General features: G+C 41.8%; 2 protein-coding genes across 3 annotated transcripts; one reads left to right on the top strand and one right to left on the bottom strand.

Annotated features, from left to right (window-relative positions):
- Window positions 1-1833: 1833 nt before the first annotated feature.
- LOC105024558 (eukaryotic translation initiation factor 3 subunit F) lies at window positions 1834-7567 on the bottom strand. The gene is made up of 8 exons (XM_010894560.4): window positions 7424-7567; window positions 5426-5496; window positions 4704-4783; window positions 4434-4571; window positions 4142-4233; window positions 3637-3773; window positions 3352-3465; window positions 1834-2039 (listed from the first exon to the last, which is right to left on the bottom strand). Exons 1-8 carry the CDS (start codon window positions 7533-7535, stop codon window positions 1962-1964), a joined length of 822 nt encoding a protein of 273 aa, XP_010892862.1. The 5' UTR covers window positions 7536-7567; the 3' UTR covers window positions 1834-1961.
- Window positions 6203-22923, top strand: kcnj9 (potassium inwardly rectifying channel subfamily J member 9). 2 transcript variants are annotated; one of them, XM_020045616.2, is made up of 8 exons: window positions 6203-6342; window positions 11844-12237; window positions 14223-14433; window positions 17039-17240; window positions 19033-19225; window positions 20258-20455; window positions 21068-21198; window positions 21446-22923. In XM_020045616.2, exons 2-8 carry the CDS (start codon window positions 11955-11957, stop codon window positions 21719-21721), a joined length of 1494 nt encoding a protein of 497 aa, XP_019901175.1. In that variant the 5' UTR covers window positions 6203-6342; window positions 11844-11954; the 3' UTR covers window positions 21722-22923. The 2 variants fall into 2 exon arrangements, with proteins under 2 accessions (XP_019901175.1, XP_012995298.1); XM_013139844.3 differs by lacking the exon at window positions 6203-6342 and adding an exon at window positions 7952-8625.
- The last annotated feature ends 949 nt before the right edge of the window (window positions 22924-23872 follow it).

The raw sequence follows: 23872 nt of genomic DNA on the forward strand, positions 1-23872 counted from the left end.
TTTCAATCTACAGTGGGGAGAACAAGTATTTGATACACTGCCGATTTTGCAGGTTTTCCAACTTACAAAGCATGTAGAGGTCTGGGAGCACAGTCTCAAAGAAAACCATTAGTAACACACTACGCCGTCATGGATTAAAATCCTGCAGCGCACGCAAGGTCCCCCTGCTCAAGCTAGCGCATGTCCAGGCCCGTCTGAAATTTGCCAATGACCATCTGGATGATCCAGAGGAGGAATGGGAGAAGGTCATGTGGTCTGATGAGACAAAAATAGAGCTTTTTGGTCTAAACTCCACTCGCTGTGTTTGGAGGAAGAAGAAGGATGAGTATAACTCCAAGAACACCATCCCAACCGTGAAGCATGGAGGTAGAAACATCATTCTTTGGGGATGCTTTTCTGCAAAGGGGACAGGATTACTGAACCGTATTGAGGGGAGGATGGATGGGGCCATGTATCGCGAGATCTTGGCCAACAACCTTCTTCTCTCAGTAAGAGCATTGAAGATGGGTCGTGGCTGGGTCTTCCAGCATTACAACGACCCAAAACACACAGCCAGGGCAACTAAGGAGTGGCTCCGTAAGAAGCATCTCAAGGTCCTGGAGTTGCCAAGCCAGTCTCCAGACCTGAACCCAATAGAAAAAAAAATGTAGAATTCGTCACTCACAGTTGTAGAGTACCTATGATAAAAATTACAGACTTTATAAGGGGGGAAACCTGCAAAATCGGCAGTGTATCAAATACTTGTTCTCCCCACTGTAGCTACCCCTCACTTTGTACACATTCAACTAGTTACTAACGTTATCCCAATATCACATCCCATTTTTTGTGTAGCCTGCTACCCTAAGTCAAATATAATGAAGTGGGATGGAAAGAAATGACCTTGTTAGCTCCTGCCAGTGACATGATAGTCTGCAGCGTCCCAGCAGGAAGCAACAAAACGGGGTGAAAATATAAAACACAGTTGGAACCGGAAATCCTTGACCAGTTGTCTTTTACCATTTGCCATTTGTCATGTCAAGGAACAAGACATCCAGATGCTGACCATAGGACACAAACAATACAGAGCTGAAACAGACTGAACGGTGCAGACGTCCAGCAACCAGGGAATCAGAGACTTCTCACGTCCCCAGTCTGCCGTTGACGGTTTGGGGAAAGATGGTCACATCTTAGGGACGATAACGGAAGGGAATTGTGTTGACAGTTACAAGTTTAGGACGCACTCACTAAATATCTGGTGTGTAAATGTTGTGAAAGTATCCTGCAGATAGATTGTAGTTGTTACATTACAATGCTAAGATTACACAATGCCTCTAAGAGATATATGGAAAGGTCAATGTTGTAACCACTTTTTTATAACATAATGACATGTTGGTATTCCAGCTCTTATAAGAGGCTCAAAGGAAAAACAGCCAGGCCCTCACAGTTGGTCTTGGCTAGAAAGGATACAGCTTTTGTCAAAAAGACTAAAGAAACATGTCATGTTTTCTTTTTTTTTTGGGGGGGGGGGGGGGGGGGGGGGTAGTACACCCTGAGCACTTTCTTAATCTTAACCCCAAACACATTGTACAAGTTCTCATAGTCTTCCATAAAAAGTCAAATCTGACAAAAGTAGTATCCCTTTTAGACAAAACCCCCACTGTGCCAGGCAACAGGCCTGTGCTCTGTAGTGCCATCTTGTGGTCAACTTCAAGGTTGCATCTTAAAAATGTTAATTAAATCGACATAAAGCAAGAGCCCAATTTCTATTTCTTGTGACAAAACATACAGGGGAAAATAGGACCATTTACCTTCACACTATAGTTAAAAGATCTACATTGTAGAACCTGTGTTATATATGTTGTAGAAGCAATCATATAACATCTTTATTTCATCTTTATTTCATTTTCAGAAGTATACCCAAATAATTACATATCCATCAGTCAAACAAAATGTTAAAATTGACCATTTCAATTCCTCAATGCTCAGAGAACCACGATTTTCTCATTCAGGGCAATCTGTGCTTGAGTCAGGTTGGCTAGGTAGGTCACCATCAACAGGTCCTGCGGATAACAGAAGGGGTACATTTACAACAAAAAAAACATTAACGTACTGATCTGGCTAAACATATCGAAAGACTGGTGCACGGTACACCAGGGATTTGCTTAACAGCCCCCCCCCCCCCCATTCATATGCAAATAGCCTTTGCACTTGCCTGTCCCAACACACATGGTAGTCAAACAGACTTGCAGGCCACATTCTCTAGAGTCCTAACACAATTACAATTATTTCCGGCAGCAGGTGGTCAATTTGATTTGGGCAGCACCCAAACCAAAATGTAATTGGAGCCCAAAATACTAGAGCAGGACCTGCTCAGACAAAATTTTAACACGGCATAAGGCAGGACAAAATTGGTAGAAAAGCAGAACATTTGCTTTAAAACCGCAAATGTCTCACTCAGCCTCCAGGCAAAATGAGTAGCACAGCAGGATTACCACTGGTATTCAATGCAGAGCTCACAAGCCGCATTTTGATCTCAGGAACCTAATTGGCTGCTTGCAATAAGTTATACATTTTTAATGCAAGGTTCTTGCCTAGGGGCAAATAGTATTTGGGGGTCCTTGAAATAAAGTGTTTGAAAACCCCTTGAATACAACTTTCAAATTGCTAACATTGCTGAGCCCACTGAATGTCTGTCTGTCATTTTATCCTTTCCAATATGGTGGTGTACACTATAAGACAGGGCAGGAGCAGCACACGCTATAAGACAGGGCAGGAGCAGCACACGCTATAAGACAGGGCAGGAGCAGCACACGCTATAAGACAGGGCAGGAGCAGCACACGCTATAAGACAGGGCAGGAGGAGCACACGCTATAAGACAGGGCAGGAGGAGCACACGCTATAAGACAGGGCAGGAGGAGCACACGCTATAAGACAGGGCAGGAGGAGCACACGCTATAAGACAGGGCAGGAGCAGCACACGCTATAAGACAGGGCAGGAGCAGCACACGCTATAAGACAGGGCAGGTGCAGCACACGCTATAAGACCGGGCAGGAGCAGCACACGCTATAAGACCGGGCAGGAGCAGCACACGCTATAAGACCGGGCAGGAGGAGCACACGCTATAAGACAGGGCAGGAATCTATAAGACAAATCTCACTAAAAGACAGTAACACATTTTGTGCAGATGAAATCAAACACTTGACAATAAAGTCTGAACAGCTCACACGGGAACCAGCCGTGGTGACGGGAATACACCTCATGTGAGCAACATCCAGGGAAAAACATGTCTGGTACAGATAAACCAGGGCCGGCTGAGTAGAGAACACCCCGCATGAAACAGATCCCTAGGAGATACAGGAGGTATACTCACATTGATGTTAGAGTTCAGCATGGTCTCAAAGTCCTCCGCGGAGATCTTGGGGACCTTGTTGACCAGATCCATGAGGTAACGTCCAACACTGTTATCCGCTCCCTGCTTCCCAGACTGAGACAGACAGACAGACAGACTTAGAAACACGCACTTCTGCCTGTAACATACCATGAAGCTGGCATCTACACTGCAAAGCAAACGCAGAAACCAAGCCTGAAAACCTCTGGTCAAAAGCAGCGCGACATTGGGAATAGTGTGCCATATGTGGGCTCTGTGTGTTCTCACCAACACATCCTCGATGTAGGTCAGTACTGTGGCCAGCATGTCCTGTACCCGGGATGCTGCCTTGCCCACTTGGCAGAGGTCAGAGGTCAGCCCACTGCTGGCGTTAGGGGCGTCCCTTGTCCTCTGTAGGAGCTCAACTGGAACATAAAAAAAAACACAATTGTAACTTTATATATTTTTACCACATCTTTCCACGATCCCGCTTTTGTGGCGACAAACACGGAATTAACCTACAGCGTTTGCTGTTCCGAGACCCATCCTCTACCGACCAGTGGTCGTTGACCGCGTTCCACCGACCGATTGGTTGTCTTCTACTGACCAAGTCATTGCAAAGCAACAGGCCAGGTGTGCCCAGCGCGCCTCACTGTTGCCGGCGGCCAGACTCGTTGCCAAGTCAAGTTCAAATACGCAAAAACCACATTGGTGACATCATACCGTCGCCATTAACTTGGTCTACATGTGGTGGTCTGGTAATACGGCACAACCCCAAAATGAAGGTTCTTACCGCCTATCCTCTCCGTGTCATAATACTTGTATTTGACGCTCAGGGGGGTGAACATGACACCGACGGTCTTTCCGGGCACACCCATCGGGGCACTGTCGGGGATAAAGAAGAAGCCATGTCAAAACGAACAGTGTCCATTACATTAAATCTCAAATGAAACAGCAATTGCAAACAAAAAGCAGAAAGATACGATCAGTTGAAGTAATTTTGTGCTTGGGATGGAGTCAGCACCTTCTCAATGGAAAAACTAAAGAGATACAATGAATAACTGGTCGCGAAAAAGGTCACTGACCTGACATAGGCACGGATGTTCATTTTGCCACTCTGCAGGGCGCAGTCCATGGTCAGGTGAATGGGGTTGGTGGCCTCGCGGCTGTAGTACTCATGGATCAGCACAGAGTGCTCAGTGATCTCAAAGCCAGTGGCATACCTGTCCACGGCATTTGGTTCAATTAAGAGCAGAGCTTTAACTCAACAGGCATTTGGCATTTTCTTCGGTAACCACTAACGTCCACACGGACATGGTACAGCAATGGGAAGCCAAAACCACAGGCCAACTCACCATCCAACAATGACTTCACTGGGTGACACCCGCTTATGGAGCTCATACATGTTCTTGGCAAACTCCATGTCCACAGCCACCTGTCACCGTGACAACGACACCAGGGTCACATACAGGAGCACATGCATGAGAATGCTGCTCATTTCACACGTAGGATTTGATTATCACAATTGAAATATGTTCACATTGCTTTATACAGATGAATAATTCATTATTAATACTGAATATGACTGCAGAATGTACATATACAAGGCATCACACCAAAAGCCAAAATGTCTAGTAATTTCAGAGGTTCAAAAGGGACAAACATTTGGATATATTTGTAACAGAAAACCCCTTGGTGTGCCTCTCACTGAGTGCAAAGCGCCTTGCCAAACATCAAGGCGGTGACTATCTCCTGCAGGTCGCTCTGCTATATTCACCTTACCTAACAACACTCTGGGGACAGCCCTTTACACGTCTACTTGTACAAGCCCACAGATGACGCTGACAAACACTAATCGCACAATTGAGTTTTCCCTATTAAAAGTTAAGCCTGGTTTCCCCCCCCCCCACACTGAAGAAAACACACGGCACATCAGCCTCCCAATGACACTGTCCTGAGGATACATTCTCACATTCCTACTGGGGAACAAAAGGGCGCGCTGGAACAACCGGTGGAGTTCAACGTTTAAACTTCATTCGGACCCGGAGAGGTCGTGAGAGGAAGTGTTTCTACCCACCTCATCCTCAGACTCATTGTGGGGGACAGAGAAACAGTTGGTAACCTCAACGGAGTGCTTGTCAACAGTACCTGAGGAAAAGAAGAAAGGCAAGTGAATCAGGTATACGGGGATAATATGTTCAACTTCTCCATATGCAGCTGAAGTGGAATGCTTGCATACGCCTAGGCCAAATACATTGAAACGCAGTTCAAACTCCTGACATTTAATCCAGGCAAACATTCTTAGGTCAGTTCGGGTTCACCACTTTATTTTAGCATCACAATCAACTTAGTGTGTGAGAACTTGGGACCCACTGGAACTGTAAAATAGGGAATTATACTGTAAGTGAAATAATCTGTCTGCAAACAACAGTTGGTGAAATGACTTGCGTCATGCACAAAGCAGATGTCCTAACTGACTTGACAAAACTATTGTTTGTTAACATGAAATCTGTGGCGTGGTTGAAAAATGAGTTTTAATTACTTCAACCTAAATGTATGTAAACCGCAGGCTTCAGCTGTGCAGTTATCTAGGCTGAGGAGTCCCTATCTGCCCAGTAAGGTAGCTTTCAACCACCAGCCCTACATGTGCTATAATGTCAGAATATATTGGCTACTCAACAGATAGAGTTTGATAAACAATTTTTTATGCTCTGTCATTAAGCTAGATATGCAATTGCAAAAGAAGTTCAAGGACAAAACATCAAAAAGATGTATTGTTTGGAAAGCTTCGGAATAGCGAAAAAGAAGTACAGCTGATTCAACTTGTCAACTAATTATCAGGCCGTCATTGACGGGAATTCATTGTGTTTGTTCAGCGCTACAACAAAAACACACACTGTTGGGGTACCGGAGGACCGGAGTTGGGACCCACTGGTATAGAACAAACTTTTGGCATAACAGAATTGCATTTCTTTCTGGGTTCATCGATTTCATGTAAGTTGAAAAATAGCATACAGTTCATTTGAAGCGTTCTACTCAATCTGAAAACATTGATGAAAAAACAAGGCGCCGACATTAACAGATATAGCCACGAAGTCTGATTCAAAAACCACAATGTCAAACCTGAGAGTTAAAATGAGCTTTTTGTTTTTTTAAAGACCCACTCCAGTCACCTCACCCATCTGAAAATAAGAGTGGCAAGATATTCTAGCCTATTAAGGTTAGAGTCAGGCATGGGGTGCCCAGCGTAGTAAGGGTAACGGTGAAATACAGAAGACCAATTGTAGAAACCTTTCTGGGGTAATCTTCGGATTGGGCTACAGTCTCCCAACCCCAACATCTTAGTCCATGGTTTTACTATGCAATTGTTCTGTGCTCGGGGACTACGGTCAGCCTGTCCAGTCTCTTTGCAAACTGTTTACCTTGCATTCATTTATGTGACTGGGGACTAGCATCAGCCTGAATATAATAATACATTCAGTATATATTCAGTAATTCAATAATATATGCTGAGGAACCCTTTTTGATCCAAAGAATGATTTCTCTAATCATTCTGGTGTCCTGTTGAATCTTGGGAAGACCGGAGTACTTGGACTACCAGACCTGACAACTCCTAGCTGTCCCTGTCAAAAGTTATCCTGGTTGAGCTGCAGAGCTAGCTGTTGCCTGATGATTCCTGCTGTCACTGCCCACAACCCACCTGATGGTCCCTGTCCTTGTTCCACCTGGTTGCGCAGCTAATCTGAATTCTGCCCTAACACTTTGGACTCACCTGCCCACATGCATTTAGTTACGCTAGTCTTATGAACACATTGATGTAACCTAACAAACGTCACCCAGCACAGTCAGAAAAGGACTGGCCACCCTTCAGAGTATGGCTCCTGTCTAGGTTTGTTCTTATGTTCCAAACCTAATACGGAATTTTTCCAAGCAAAAAGCTTAAGTTAGCGAGAAACTGCGATAGCTGGCACTGAGCCGCTTTAGCTAGCAACTAACTACCGACGAAGTCCTTGCTGCTATATATTAAAATCCTTTCCAGCTAACGCATTAATTAAACGGAGTACTTTAACATTACCAAGTAATGTTCCGATGACACGACTCGCTCCTTCATTTCTCCTTTCATAGGAGTCGCCGATGGATGCGAGAACGACAGGGTGAATCTTCACCACGGGTCCGTACACCGACATGTTGGAAATGCAAAAAAGAAGAAACGTACTTTTCCGGTCGGTTACTCGGTTTATCTCAGAGTGAAGAAAACGTACGTCATCTACTGAAGCGGAGTAGGAATTGCAAGTAGAGGTGTCCACAATACAAATTTAAAATACATAGATATTGTCGCTATTTGGTGTAAATCTCTGAAACAGAAACTTATAAATGAAACAATAAATATTATGAAAGTACAGGAGCTATTTGGAGAAAATATTGGTTCTAAGGCAATAACATTTTATTGCTACGTAAAATAAGTTCTTATTGGCATTATTGGCAAAAATTATGTCCCATTGTGTTGCTTTCATAGGTGGCTATATAGGACATCAGTTGATTTAGAGAACATTGATAGGAAATCATTTCCAAAACATTATTGTACACAGAACGAATGAACTAATGCTAGCCTGTTGAAGAATACAATAGCTCATGAAAGTATATTTACCTACCAAAGGAAGCCGCCTAGCTGTGATTTTAAATGCTGCTTTCTAAATAATCTTCATTTAGAATTTTCAGAATATTCATCTGGCGAAAAACTATGAAAAAGCCCAAAGGCTTATATCATTAATGTCTATCATGATAAGACACACGGCATATGGGTGATAGTGGATGATGAGTGTGATGACAGCATCCCCTCGACCGTCAATAGCCCACATGCAAAGCTGCAGGTGATTCATACAAATCCGTCGGATGCAGATCCGTGGCGCTGCTAACACAGTACGGAAGAACTTCTGCCACTATCAAACTTAGCTTGTGAAATTGAAATGGTATAATTCAATATTAGGGCTGTCTCTTCTTGAGGATTACAGAAATCCAACCAGCACAGAGTCGTTTGGTGGAGTTGCCTTTGTTTCCTGGTTGGAGTGGAGAGGACGGATGCTGCGTCGAACATTTTGACCAACACAATCACCAGAACCGATGATTAACATAAAAACAATGGGTCGGATAATTAAACCTGAGCCGTATATCTCCGAGGGTCAGTGTTGGACAATCCTCACATAAAATCCGTTTAACGAACACTGGATATTAGATAATCCCATTAAGCAGATGAAAGACTGCCCAAACTCCTGCCAGGTAAGATACATACGGTTTTATATTGGTGATCATTCCAGTTATTGTTGACAAATCAGCATTTTCTGATCGAACTCATTGGAAATATGTCATGCGTCATATTGAATACTCAGCATCGTAGGCCATCACCCCACGCGAATTTACCGAATATGCTTTCTAGTAGTGTTATATGTGAATGTATAGGAAACCCCGTCTCCATTTTACACGTTCCACGATGATTATTCATACTTTTAGAATTAAAATTGTTTTGATGTTTTGTTGTATAATAGGGTTTTATTAATTATTAATGAATTAAGTGGAATTGTACATTTTCGGAGTAACAATAGCTTAATTACTCCGAAAATATTTCTGTATCTAAATACTTGTGCCCCCCAAGCAGATAAACACCCACACAATACATGATAACTATCACACTCACTATGAAAGTACGTTATTTTAAAGATATGGCATGGAAACTAAATGTGCGGTTATAGGACCACATTCACTTTCCCCATCCCCCACAGCAAGTCTGGAGAAATATGTCCAATAGCCTATGTCTCAGTCATTGGAAGTATTCTGGGCTCATCGTGTTAAATCATATCTGTTCCATTAAAATAGATTAGAATAAAGGCAATGGAATCGGTGGAGCAGAGAACGTTCAGCCAAAGACAAAACAGGACAGTTTAGTGGGGGCCATATTCCAGGTTTCCATCCAATTGGTGAAAGATTTTCATGAGAGTATACAGGCATTTTACCTATGAGGTTTGTTTACACCAAACATAATGTTTTGCAGGTAGAAACAGTGTGGTTACATATTATTTTCTCATCTATCGACTAAAAGTAACATTTTGTGTTTCCACCGCAATTAACAAAAATAGATTTAGTTTGTTGGCGTGTTAGACCTAATTTCCCGCATACGTTTATTCAGTGTGACTTGGACATTTTTGCAGACTTGGACAACTCAGACTTAACCTGAGGGATTTGTGACTTGAGTCTGACTTAAACACAGGGAACATGGAAAACTATAGGACTCAAAGTTCAGTGACTAGACTACATCAATGCTTTTAGTGTTGTTGCATCTACACTACCAGACAGTTATTTTCAGTCAAAGTTCCATTCCTAAGCATCTTTATCGTAGTCACTTGCATGAGATACTGCATACTACTGATAGTGGATGGACTTACCAACAACCACACTGCAATGTGTTCTAAAACGACCCCACACAAAAGTCTGCAGCAATCATGTATTTATGGGCTATTCAAGCATGTCAACATTAAAACAATTGTTTATTTTTATATTATGATCCTGAACGTTTTTCTGTACTGGAATTAGTCCTGAGTATATTCTCAGGATTTAAAAAAAAATAGTTACTGTAGATAAACTAAAACACAAAATGTTTGGTTTAGTTTGTTTATAAGTCTAAACAACCCTCTCAAACCTCCCACATCTCATTATTTCTCTTGATGTAATCATAAATCGTAAAAATTCTCATTTCATTTTGCAATAACTGTAGTTACATTTCTTTTTCTAATCTCAGTGAAATCATGTTTGTGTACCAACATCACCATTGGTGAGGGAGATTACTTAAATATTATAGTAAGTATTAATAAGTTAATAAGTCAAAAATAGCTGAGAACCCACTTTGTAAATGTGTTTGAAAAGTATATAGTTCCTGTAAATGTAAAAAAGAAATATATATCAAAAGATATATTAAGAAAGCATATGAATAAAAATATTGTTCATATTTATTGATTGTGGACATATTTTTCGGACTATAGACCCCACATTTTTGAGCACACTACAAATTCAGACAGAAAACACCACATATTAGTTTAACCATTTATTAGAGAACATATGCACAGCAATGTATATGCCTTGGCATTTGGTTATGTTCCTCTGAGGAAAGTCACTGCCACCACATGACAGTGTATACAGTACAGTACCACCTAATATCTAATACAGTACCACCAACAACACATACCCGTAATATTATTATTCATATTTTGGAGATAATTTTTTTCCTTCATTACAATAATTAATAAGAAGTTGCAATAACAAAAAAGAAAATAACACAATTATTAATTTTCAGTGTTCATCAGGATTTTAGTGGCTAAACAGAAGGGAAAAAAACTACATATGTGGTCAACTCCCTGCAGAGCTCCACATGTCTAGTGGGAATATGCTCTGTCATGTTTATGTAGAAGTGTTGATTTTCTCTGTATCCGTAGACAGAACTATTCTTGCAGTGAATATCCAGAGGTTTACAGAGGGTGAAGTCTGAATAGAACAAAATGTTACTAACGACACCTGGACACAACAGAATTCAAAGGTTGGAATTTTGCGCATTGGCTTTTATATTCAGCACGTACCCTTTCAATAATGTAGAGGCCTCTGGGATATTCACTGAGGGGAGGAAGCTGTGGCTGCTGTGACTTTGAGTCCTGTGCATTTTTAAAGAAACCATGAATTATTGTTAATTTGAATATGATAGGCCAACCAGCGCCAATAGTACATGCTTCTGTCAACCTGCTGGTCAGTGTACTGTACTTGTAGACACTGAAACAACATGGAGCAGTTTAGTCATCTGTGACCTATGCAACAAGTCTTATTCATATTCTCACCCATTTTTTTGCTGTATCCATATTCTATTTTTGAAAAAGGGAAGGGAAATAATAGATTATATTATCCTAAAACAATGTGCATTTAGATCATACTAAGGATTAACCTTAGCCTAAAAACTGAGATCTATATATTTTAACTCAAGTCCCTGCCCCCGTTGTTGTCAAATGTGTGTTTTACCACTGGGCAGTTTGGTTGCTGTAAGACTACCCACCAACTAAGAATGTTCCTTGACTATCCTCTCCTACGGGGCTCTTGAAATAACCCTTTCTGGTGTTTTTCCAATAACACTACGGTAAAGTTGAGGGTCTCAAAATAATACTGGTTGAACCCCTATAGCCGGTTTCACGGACACAGGTTAGGTGTCCTGGGCTAAAACATCAGGCTAAATGAGATTTCCACTGACAAAGTTTACTAAACTTAATGTGTCCGCGAAACCAGCCCCTGGATTATAAAGAGTGGTTCCTATAGTGATCACTACATTTGCCCAGGGCTTATAGGGAGGGAATAAGGTACCATTTAGGGTACCGATGTAGAGTTCTACACGCACTGGAGAACACATGTACTCAGTCCAGAGCACTGTTCTCCAATCTCAATTTCTCTCACCTTGTTTTGTATTCCAGGACCTTGTCAGACAGATGAAACAGACAATAACCAGTGGGCAGGGTCTGCCATAGGAATATATCCAAGACTCAGGAACGCTCACACACACAAACACATACACATCATTCCTGATGGCGCTTGAGAACACTGCCTTCATTTCGAGGCCAGAGTCGAGGACAGACTCCCTGTCTCTTCCCGTGGTGGAAAAAGGGGAGGGGCCGGTGGAAGAGGCTGCTGAAGTGTTTGATGTATCCGATGAACTGGGCCATGTGGTTACCACGGATACCGCCCAGCCCTCTGCTAACAGATCATGGAAGTCCAAGCTGGCAGAGAGGCAGGCTAATGCAGCATCTGATGAGTATGTCAAGAAGCTGCCTCGGGTGATGGAGAAGGAGAGGGGCAGATTTGGCTGGGGTGAGTAGTAGTGCTGTTAATGTATGTTCCAAATGGCCCCCTGTTGGCATCCCACACATGCTCTAGTCAAAAGTAGTCTTCTGGATAGTGAATAAGATGTCATTTGGGAGACAAACTTTCTCGCCCAGGACTGTTTTCTTTGCCCTGTGACACGGTTGGCACCATGAGAGTGAATCTATCTACAGTAAAAGGAGATGTTACCAAGCAACCATCTGACAGTGTTATGTGACCAATGTAAGAGAGGAAATGTTTTATGTTTGGCTTTAGAAAGATTCACACTGACAGGCAGTCCTGGACCCAAAAGAAACCCTGTTTGCTGTAGAGTCCTAGCTGGAGCCTAGTCAAAAGCATATCCAGTAGGGAATAAGGTGCCACTTGGAGGGAGTTATTGAGCTATGCACTAATCTGTCCCCCCTCCCCCTCCATGCTCACGCTGTATTGACCAAACATGTCCTTCTTCCCTTCTGTTCTCTTAGCCTGTCTTCCTATTTATCACTCCCTGTAGTTCTATTGCCGATATGTTACAGTAGTCTTTCCCTGCCTCTCACTCTCCTTTCTTCCTTCTTCTTACTTTTCCTCCTCCTACTCCCTCTCTCTCCCACACTCTTTCTTTCCCTCTATTTCTCTCATTCGCTCGCTCGCTCACACACACACTCCTCTGCACTCTCCCTCTTTTCATTCCCTTCTCTTAAGTGCTCTTTTTCACCCTCTCTTTCTCACACCCGTGCACTAGGGTTGCATGATATTGGAAATAACTGACATTGCGATATTTTGTTTTTCTGCCATATGTATTGCGATAAAACTACAGGATGTCTTCATAAAGAGCTTTGGCTATCAACCTGAAAAAATATATATATTTCAGAACAGGTTGCTAGGTAATAATATGTAACATTAATAGTATAGCAATAGCAACAGTAGTCAAATAGAATGCACAATTGGGCATAACATACTGCAAGATGCAGTCTGTGGCCAAAGCACTGCAATCTGGTCCACTTGTTCAGAGCGGCAGCCTTCACCATGTTCGCGCCATTGTCTGTTGTAATACAGACTAGACGACTCTCATCTAGGCCCCAATCAGCTAAAGCTTCTCTCATCCCTGTTGTGATGTTCTCACTTGTATGATCCTCTGGGAAAAATACAGTTTGCAAACAGCGACTTTTCAGGTGGAAGTCCTCATTAATAAAGTGTACGGTCAGACTTATGTAGGGCTCCGTTATCCGGCAGGACCACAAGTCCATTGTTGCTGTGTAATATTCCACTTGTGACAGTTTTGTTTCAACTTGTGCCTTGCATTTCTCATACAACTCTGGGATGGCAACTTGGAAAAATAGTTGCATGATGGCATTACATACCGCTTGTCAAGCAAACGGATAATGTTTTTATGATTTCTCTCTGCCGTTTGGAACCTTTCTCATATGGTGTAATACTGGGAAAGGCATCCGAAATTGTTTGGATGGCATTGAGGTGCTTTGCACTCCTCATAGAAAGATTTGTGGTGCCGCCTTAAATGATTGAACAAATTGGTCGTGTTGTGGCAACAATTGCAAGGCACTCTCAACTAAGTACCTGCTTTTGGTCAACATCATCTTGTCTGTAGCCGAAATATTTACATGTAATTGACAATGCATTTCTTTTTGCAACCAAATTCTCAATTTCGGTCTTTTTTGCTTGTTCCTCGCTCATCATTTCGTCACGCGCAAGCAGAGCCTGCATGTCAACTAAGTGCAGCAACGAAATAATAATAAACTGTGTATCTCAGTAATAACTCAGTAAATTACGTTATATCAGACAGATATAATGCTGGTTTTCCATTTGAAAAAAATATATATTGTAGACTGATATGTTTACCTTAATAAATCGCACGTTCTACGATGTGACTATTGTGGATGCGTACATCGCAATGTTGATGCTGAAGCGATGTATGGTGCAGCCCTAATGCACACTCTCTATTTCCCTCTCTCCACTCCCTGGCTTCCTGTGTGCAGCGAAGAGACGTAAGAGGCAGCGTTATGTGGAGAAGAACGGCCGATGTAACGTGTCGCACGGCAACATGAGGGAGACCTACCGTTATCTGACAGACATCTTCACCACCCTGGTGGACCTCAACTGGCGCTGCTCTCTCTTTGTCTTCGTCATGGCCTACGCCATCACCTGGCTCTTCTTCGGGGCCATCTGGTACCTGATCGCCTACCTCAGGTGAGTGAGAGAACAATCAGGGCCAGGGCAGCACTCACACAGAACATGATGGGGAATGTGTCAAACCCTGTTTGTGGGAAGGCAATTGCATTGAGGTGCTTGCTGATTTTAGTTGGTGTGAATTTTTGTGAGAAATAGAATCATTATGAAACTAAGCCCACCTAGATCAAATAGGACCAATTACTGAAGTATAATTTTTTACAACCTTGTTTCCAAAAAAGTTTAAAATGTATATAAAAAGTGAATGCAATGATGTGCAAATGATTTAAACCCTATATTCAGTAGAAAATAGTACAAAGACAACATATCAAATGTTGATACTGAGAATTATTTTGTTCCTTGAAAAATATATGCCCATTTGATTTTGATGCCAGCAACATATTTCAAAAAGTTGGGACAAAGGACTGGAAAAGTTGTGTAATGTTAAACAATTTACAAATTAGGTCTTAACTTAGGTCTTAACTTGACTAAGTAGATCAATTGGCAACAGGTCAGTAACATGATTGGGTATTAAAAGATTGTTCCAGAGAGGATGGGTCTGTCAGAAGTGAGGATGGGGTGGGGTTCAGCACTCTGTGAAAGACTGCACAGGCAAATAGTGTAACAGTTTAACGTAAAATTGCAAAGAATTTGGGGATCTCATCATCTACGGTACATAGTGTCATTAAAAGATTCAGAGAATCCGGAGAAATCTCTGTATGCATGGAAAAAAGCCAAAAACCAATATTGGGTGGCCGTTATCTTTTGGCCCTTAGATGGAATTGCATTAATAACAGACACGTTTCTCTAGTGGAAATTACTGTATGGGCTCATACAAAACCATTGTCTGTGAACACAGTCACTGCACCCACAAATGCAAGTTCAAACTCTATCATGCAAAGAATAAAAACATATAATCAAGATCCAGAACCGCTCCCACCTTCTCTGGGCCCGAGGTCATTTAAGATTGATTGAGGCAAAGTGGAAAACTGTCCTGTGGTCTGACAAATCAAAATGTGAAATTATTTTTGGGAATCATGGATGCCGCGTCCTCTGGACTAAAGAGGAGAGGGGCCACCCGGCTTCTTATCAGCACACAGTGCAAAAGCAAGCATAAGTGATGGTATGGGGGTGCATTAGTGCACATGGCCTGGGTGACTTGCACGTCTGTGAAGGCACCATTAATGCTGAACAATATATACAGGTTTTGAAGGAACATATGCTGCCATCCAAATGACGTCTTATTTCGGCAAGAAAATGCCTAACAACATTCTGCATGTATTGCAACAGCAAGGCTTCTTAGTAAAATAGTCTAGGTGCTAAACTAGCCTGCCTGCTGTCCAGACCTGTCACCCATTGAAAACATTTGGCGCATTATGAAAAATATGACAAAGGAGACCCCAAATTGTTGAGCAGCATAAATCCTATACCAAGCAGTAATGGGAAAACATTTCACTTTCAAAACTATAGCAGTTGGTGTCTTCAGTTCCCAAACGCTTACAGAGTATTCTTAAAATAAGAGGTGATGCAACACAATGGTAAACATGCCCCTGGCTCAACTTTTTTTAAATGTGTTGCAGGCAAAATTGACATTTATTTTTCCAAAAACAATAACACAGTTTCACCATTTGATATGTTGTCTTTGTACTATTTTCAATTAAATATAGGGAAGAACGATCTGAACATCATTGCATTCTATTTTAATTTGCATTTTACACAGCGTCCCAACTTTTTTGGAAATAAGGTTGTATCTGATGTATCTGAATTTCTGGTGAAAAATAAGCAAAGTAAAAGGTGATATTATGTTTATTTTATTTTGGTGAGCAAATAAATGAATTAGTCGCTGATTGATTTGGGCCTGTTTCTGTTGCCTCAGTCTGAGATTTCTTACAATAGTGTGACACCCTATGAAACATTTGAAACTGTTCCTCTTCAAAGAGTAAAAGAGAGAGCTCAGTGCTTCCACCCAGAAAGACCCAAGTTGTTGGCGGAATAAACTGTAATAAAGAAAGTAAAGTCTGCCCCCTTATTGTTTTTTTATTACAGAGCCTTCAGAACATGCATTTGGTAATAATTATCATTATTTCCATATCTCTTATTCTCCCTCACCCATGGTCATATGTTTTTGCTGCACACAAATTGTATTAATGATCAGGTTACATGAGGGATGTAGACGTTTTGTTTCGTTTCACGCTGTTGCAAATTGGTTTGTTGTGGTTGTTGTGGTTACAAATGTGTGGATATTATGTGGACGACAACATGGAATGTTGACTTAAACTTGCCTTTTCATACAAACCAATCCATTAAAATAGGGATAGGGTTTAGAATCACACAAAAAAAAACTTCAACATCTTAAATGGCAGGGGTGAGAACACTGGCCGGTTTGCATGAGTTTCCCAATTGTTTATATTCCATATACTGCCAAAATATTTGCGGGTCTGTGAAATGGAAAAAGTTTTAAAAGGTTCCCTCTGTAGAGCAAGGGTAAGTATATATGTAAGCAATGAGGCAAAAGCCATTGCATGTGATACTGTATATAATAGCCATATACCCCAACGTACCCCATGTCAGTTGACAGTTTTTTCACATTTTGTTGCCTCTTTGCTGGTCTCATCCGCCCTCCCAGAGGGGATCTAGATCACCTGGATGATGAGACATGGACACCGTGCGTCAACAATGTGAATGGATTCATCTCAGCCTTCCTGTTCTCCATCGAGACAGAGACCACCATCGGTTATGGCCACCGTGTCATCACTGACCAGTGTCCAGTGGGAACTATGCTGCTCCTCCTACAAGCCATACTGGGATCTATGGTGAATGCCTTCATGGTGAGACCAATGGTCTATGTCTTAAATTAAAAATGTTTTTCCCTCTCTAGTGCACAACCTTTGACTAGAAACCTATGGTCCAAAAAAATAAGTATGTATTCTATTGTTACATTTCATATACAGGTGCTGGTAATAAAATTAGAATATCATCAAAAAGTTTATATATTTCAGTAATTCCATTTAAAATGTGAAACTTGTATAATGTATACATTCATTCCACACAGACTGATATATTTCAAGTGTTTATTTCTTTTAATTTTGATGGTTATAACTGACAACTAATGAAAAACCCAAATTCAGTATCTCAGAAAATTAGAATATTGTGAAAAGGTTGAATTTTGTAGACACCTGGTGCCACACTCTAATCAGCTATTTAACCCAAAACACCTGCAAAGGCCTTTAAAATGGTCTCTCAGTCTAGTTCTGTAGGCAACACAATCATGGGGAAGACTGCTGACTTGACAGCTGTCCAAGAGACGACCATTGACACCTTGCACAAGGAGGGCAAGACACAAAAGGTCAATGCTAAAGAGGCTGGCTGTTCACAGAGCTCTGTGTCCAAGCACATTAACAGAGAGGCGAAGGGAAGGAAAAAATGTAGTAGAAAAAAGTGTACAAGCAATAGGGATAACGACACCCTGGAGAGGATTGTGAAACAAAACCCATTAAAAAATGTGGGGGAGATTCACAAAGAGTGGACTGCAGCTGGAGTCAGTGCTTCAAGAACCACCACGCACAAACGTATGCAAGACATGGGTTTCAGCTGTCGCATTCCTTGTGTCAAGCCACTCTTGACCAAGACACAGCATCAGAAGCGTCTCGCCTGGGCTAAAGACAAAAAGGAATGGACTGTTGCTGAGTTATGTTCTCTGATTAAAGTACATTTAGCATTTCCTTTGGAAATCAAGGTCCCAGAGTCTGGAGAAAGAGAGGAAAGGCACAGAATCCACGTTGCTTGAAGCCCAGTGTAAAGTTTCCACAGTCAGTGATGGTTTGGCGTGCCATGTCATCTGCTGGTGTTGGTCCACTGTGTTTTCTGAGGTCCAAGGTCAACGCAGCCGTCTACCTGGAAGTTTTAGAGCACTTCATGCTTCCTGCTGCTGACCAACTTTATGGAGATGCAGATTTCATTTTCCAACAGGACTTGGCAACTGCACACAGTGCCAAAGCTACCAGTACCTGGTTTAAGGACCATGGTATCCCTGTTCTTAATTGGCCAGCAAACTCGCCTGACCGTAACCCTATAGAAAATCTATGGGGTATTGTGAAGAGGAAGATGCGATACACCAGACCCAACAATGCAGAAGAGCTGAAAGCCACTATCAGAGCAACCTGGGCTCTCATAACACCTGAGCAGTGCCACAGACTGATCGACTCCATGCCACACCACATTGCTGCAGTAATTCAGGCAAAAGGAGCCCCAACTAAGTATTGAGTGCTGTACATACTCATACTTTTCATGTTCATACTTTTCAGTTGGCCAACATTTCTAAAGATACTTTTTTTGTATTGGTCTTAAGTAATATTCTAATTTTCTGAGATACTGAATTTGGGATTTTCATTAGTTTTCAGTTATAATCATCACAATTAAAAGAAATAAAGATTTGAATGAATATAATATACAAGTTTCACTTTTTGAATGGAATTACTTAAATAAATCAACTTTTTGATGATATTCAAATTTTATGACCAGCACCTGTATAATAATACTACTACTCTCATTGCTCTCTGGTGATCTCTGTCAGACCTTTGTGTAAAGTTAGAGAGGTCATCTCTTTCTTTCTCTGATCAGGTGGGCTGTATGTTTGTGAAGATCTCTCAGCCCAATAAGCGTGCAGAGACACTTGTGTTCTCTAAGAATGCAGTAATCTCTCTGAGAGATGATAAACTGTGTCTGATGTTCCGGGTGGGAGACCTGCGCAGCTCCCATATTGTAGGGGCCAACATGAGGGCTAAACTTATCAAGTCCAAACAGACTCAAGAAGGTGAGGCCCATATACCATCCATGTTTTCCAGTCCTAATGACATCCTGTTCTCTGTAGTGTGCACTCATTTTAACCAGAGTCCTACAGGTTTTATTTGGAAACTTTTTATTTCTACTGTGAGGGTGAAGAATGTATAGATGTATATGATATAGGAGCAACAATTGAATATTTCCTAGACACATATTAAAAAGGTTTCATGTGTTATCTTAGTAAAAATCACAAATTAAGGACAAAGACTTGTTTGTAAGTGGAGTCTTGGACTGAAAAACATTACTTAACTTCACCTTCTACCTCACGTTACTCCTGTAACCCTCTCCTCATCTCACCCTGTTCCTCCTCTACCCCTCTCCTCATCTCACCCTGTTCCTCCTCTACCCCTCTCCTCATCTCACCCTGTTCCTCCTCTATCCCTCTCCTCATCTCACCCTGTTCCTCCTGTAACCCTCTCCTCATCTCACCCTGTTACTCCTGTAACCCTCTCCTCATCTCACCCTGTTCCTCCTCTACCTCTCTCCTCATCTCACCCTGTTCCTCCTCTACCCCTCTCCTCATCTCACCCTGTTCCTCCTCTACCCCTCTCCTCATCTCACCCTGTTCCTCCTCTACCCCTCTCCTCATCTCACTCTGTTCCTCCTGTAACCCTCTCCTCATCTCACCCTGTTCCTCCTGTAACCCTCTCCTCATCTCACCCTGTTCCTCCTCTACCCCTCTCCTCATCTCACCCTGTTCCTCCTCTACCCCTCTCCTCATCTCACCCTGTTCCTCCTCTACCCCTCTCCTCATCTCACCCTGTTCCTCCTGTAACCCTCTCCTCATCTCACCCTGTCCCTCCTGTAACCCTCTCCTCATCTCACCCTGTTCCTCCTGTAACCCTCTCCTCATCTCACACTGTTTCTCCTGTAACCCTGTCCTCATCGCATCCGGTTTCTCCTCTACACCTTTTCTCATCTCACCCGGTTTCTCAATCTCCCCTGTCTCCTGTCTTTTACACCCTCTTCATGTCACCCTCTGTTGTCATCTCTTTCTCTCCAGGTGAATTCATTCCTCTGGATCAGACAGACATTAGTGTGGGTTTTGAAACAGGGGACGACCGCCTGTTCCTGGTGTCTCCGCTGGTCATCTCCCACGAGATTGACTCCCGCTCTCCTTTCTGGGACATGTCTCAGGGCCAGCTGGAGAAGGATGACTTTGAGATGGTGGTTATCCTGGAGGGGATGGTGGAGGCCACTGGTTAGTCCATGTTTAACTCCCAGAAGGCAACATATTCCCTCTTAAAGTGAAACATTTTTGACCAGATCCCGACTGGCTAGTCATCCTGGATGAAAGAGTAGAGGACAATCGATTTTCTGAGACTCACATTACAACCTAATTAAAAAGTGTGTAAAAACATGAAAATAATAACTAAACAAAAAACCCACACCACCCCTTTTAATTCTCTATATGTACATTTGCAGTGAATCAATGAACAACACACATGGCGTCCTGTTTCTTAAGGGCCTCATATAGTCATGGTCTCAAAAATGTAGTTCACTAGGAGAATAAGGGGCCATTTGGTACACATACCATATTTCACAGTATCTATACAATTATAAATATGCCTCTGCCTGTTCTCTGAAAGGTGGGAGCCATGTTCACAAGTGTGTCTTATTCCTGTGCGTCTTCCTGTGGGTCACCATCTGCTATGTTAACATTGTACAGCATGGTGCACCAACAGAGATCTGATTCACACATACCCAAACATATCCCCACACACGCACATTCACAAAACACACACTCTCTGAAAAAAGTTTTGGGCTTAAGGAATTTAGAAATGTGTGTGTGTGTGTGTTTTGGCACCCACAGGTATGACCTGCCAGGCACGGAGCTCTTACTTGGCAGACGAGGTCCAGTGGGGTCACAGGTTCAGCCCGATGATGTCATTGGCCGAAGGGTTCTTTGACATTGACTATGGTGCCTTCCATCAAACCTTTGAGGTATGAACACTAAGATACATAACATTCCAGAAAAATGAATCGCTAAAAAAAGAAGGTGTTTACTGTGTGATAGCGCTTGGTTGCTAGGTGTCAACAAGCGGTGGCAATTTAATTCTTACACAACAAAACATCTATTGTGCTTACTTTCTTCCTCTTGTTGTGTCACCAAAATAATAGCACCATGATTTTAAAAGTCCTCTTTCAAGTTGTGGCTGATAACTGCAGCTCACACCTCTTACTCCCTTAGGTGGACACTCCGTCCTGCTCAGCACACGAACTCTCATTGGCTGCAGCCCGATTGGAGGCTCATCTCTATTGGTCTATTTCCAGTAAACTGGATGAAGAGAAATGGGAGGGCTCTTCTCTGACAAACCAATCAGGGAAGCAGCTAGACAATGGGAAAGGAGGGGTTGTTGGCCCCACATTTATTGTAGGTGAGATCACTGGAATACAAGAGCAATCAGGACCGGGAGAGTTAAACGGTAGTGTCACTACTACTGACCAGTCCGAATCAGAGGCCTGAAAGAGATTGGAGCTGAGATCCAAAATGGCACCCTATCCCATATAGAGCGTTGATCAAAGGTAGTGCACTATGTAAAGGAATAGGGTTCCATTTGTGATGTACTCTTAATTTTATGACAGCAACAGTACTGTAAATGACTTAGATGATGTATAGCATACAGCCATAGAATTTTTTTCCCACGCGAGGGCGAGATTGGTGGTAGTGTCATAGCTACATCATTGCTTTATGTGATTATTCTTACTTAGATGTGGCAAATAACTTGACAAATTATATCAGTTACATTTTATCTTATATTTCTCAGGTGATATCTGATTATTACCAAATGTCTGTTCTATACTATTCTCTCTTATATTGTAACTGCTCTGATCACCTCTGCCAACATACATTATAATAATTAATGCAATGTTTTTGAATAAATTATGTAATCAATATTATTTGCCTATAGAAAGAGGATGTTCAATCAGATGTGCTGGAATATTCCAAGACAAGGTGAACCATGGTTGTATCATTGTTTCATGTCAGATGTTTCTATTATGTATGTATATAAGCATCAGTGAAGATAGTATTGCTCCATTATCTAATGTAAGACAGGGTGCTTCATAGAACAACAACCGTGTTTTGGAACATTCTGGAAAGTTCGGAGACATAAACAGAACCATGTGATGCATCGGTTGTATTGGGGTTTCAGTGTATGAAAAGGAATGGCGTGTTATGGATAGTTTGATTGAGTGTGATAGACGTGAATATGTGGTACTGTATGTCTACTTTTGTAGAGCAAATAAGAATAGTTGGGAATTTTATCTTAATATTTTTTTATCTCTTAAAAATTATTCATTTAAAATACATAGACATTTATATTACGATAACATTAAAACAACCACCACTGTTTTTTTTTAAATGTAGAATCATAATTGTGGTCAATTAAATGTTCTGATCACATAGATCGTATCACGGATCCCAATCGAATAGGCTGATTATAATGAGACATAAACAACTTGGAGATAAAACCAGACTTGGGAAGGTTTCTGTGCACCTTCACAGAAAGAAGCACAAGGAAATATTTTCTTTTTATAACCAATTAGGATTTAAGCAAAGTGTCTTGCTTAGCTCGGCGAACCTGCTGCTTTTGCGTACATTTGTGAGCATTTTTACTAATTGTTTTTAGTATTCAAAAACAACATCCGAATAAACTGTAATCCAAATCAACCGTCTACACTTTAATCAATGTGGTTACTATTGCCCTTTGCACTGTATGTCACCGAGGGGAACCATTTTGCTACAGAACAAACATTTGTAGAAAGAAAATATACAGGCCTCCGGAGGGCCACAGGAAGAAACCATTTGGCATAGAGCGTGGTACTTGCAACCAAAACGCAAATACAGCTTAAATGAAAATTGGCATAGATTGTACAATATTTTGGATTTCTATGACCTAAGAAACTTTGGTCGTGGTTGCGATTCCAGTATCTCTGAAATGGCTGTCCCCCTGGAGTTTTTACAAACAACAGTGTTTAGGGTTTACACACAATGGCACCATCTGGGATTTCTGGGGTTGGTGTTGGTTATGCGTTGCCTCATCTTGTGACGCTCTACCCACTTCTAGTGGTAGGTCCGGTGCATGGAAGTGGTTACTATTAACAGTAGGTTGTGGGGATGTTTTTCACTGTCAGAGGCTGTGAAACTTGCCAAGGTGGTTGCTGGCCTGTGAATGTCAATTAAATAAATACAAATTAACTGTCCTGAGTGTATAACAAATGGTCAATGCCCGTACGTAATGAGCAACTAAATCAACGTGTATTGTTGAAAAGGAAAAGATAACCTACACGCTGGGGAAACAAATCACGTGTTGCGTATATAACACTCAGATTGTTAAACAATCAGTATGTAATCGCAAGTTATACCTATTTTGTCCATGTGGTGGGCCCAAAGTGCCTAGCTTGTTGCTTGCACTGGTTTGGGTGTTTATGGCAGTTAACAGAGCCCGTCATCTTTCAATAAAAATTAAGTCACTACAGCCCTGTACATTTTATTATGTTAAATTACGTTCCGTTTACGAAAATAGGGCGATTATTGTCATCCTATGGTTCTCACCACTCCCACACGTCAACACAAGGTGATGACGTCGTACCGGTTTCTATGGCATCAGAAAAA

Source organism: Esox lucius, chromosome 3, assembly GCF_011004845.1.
Source record: "Esox lucius isolate fEsoLuc1 chromosome 3, fEsoLuc1.pri, whole genome shotgun sequence".
NCBI lineage: Eukaryota > Metazoa > Chordata > Actinopteri > Esociformes > Esocidae > Esox > Esox lucius.

Coding starts and splice junctions, on each gene's coding strand:
- kcnj9 (XM_020045616.2), top strand. CDS start 11,955: ATGGCGCTTGAGAACACTGCCTTCATTTCGAGGCCAGAGTCGAGGACA. Junction 14,434..17,038: donor TACCTGATCGCCTACCTCAG/GTGAGTGAGAGA, acceptor CCGCCCTCCCAG/AGGGGATCTAGATCACCTGG. Junction 21,199..21,445: donor CCTTCCATCAAACCTTTGAG/GTATGAACACTA, acceptor TTACTCCCTTAG/GTGGACACTCCGTCCTGCTC.
- LOC105024558 (XM_010894560.4), bottom strand. CDS start 7,535: ATGTCGGTGTACGGACCCGTGGTGAAGATTCACCCTGTCGTTCTCGCA. Junction 4,784..5,425: donor ACAATGAGTCTGAGGATGAG/GTGGGTAGAAAC, acceptor TCACGGTGACAG/GTGGCTGTGGACATGGAGTT. Junction 3,466..3,636: donor CCTACATCGAGGATGTGTTG/GTGAGAACACAC, acceptor TGTCTGTCTCAG/TCTGGGAAGCAGGGAGCGGA.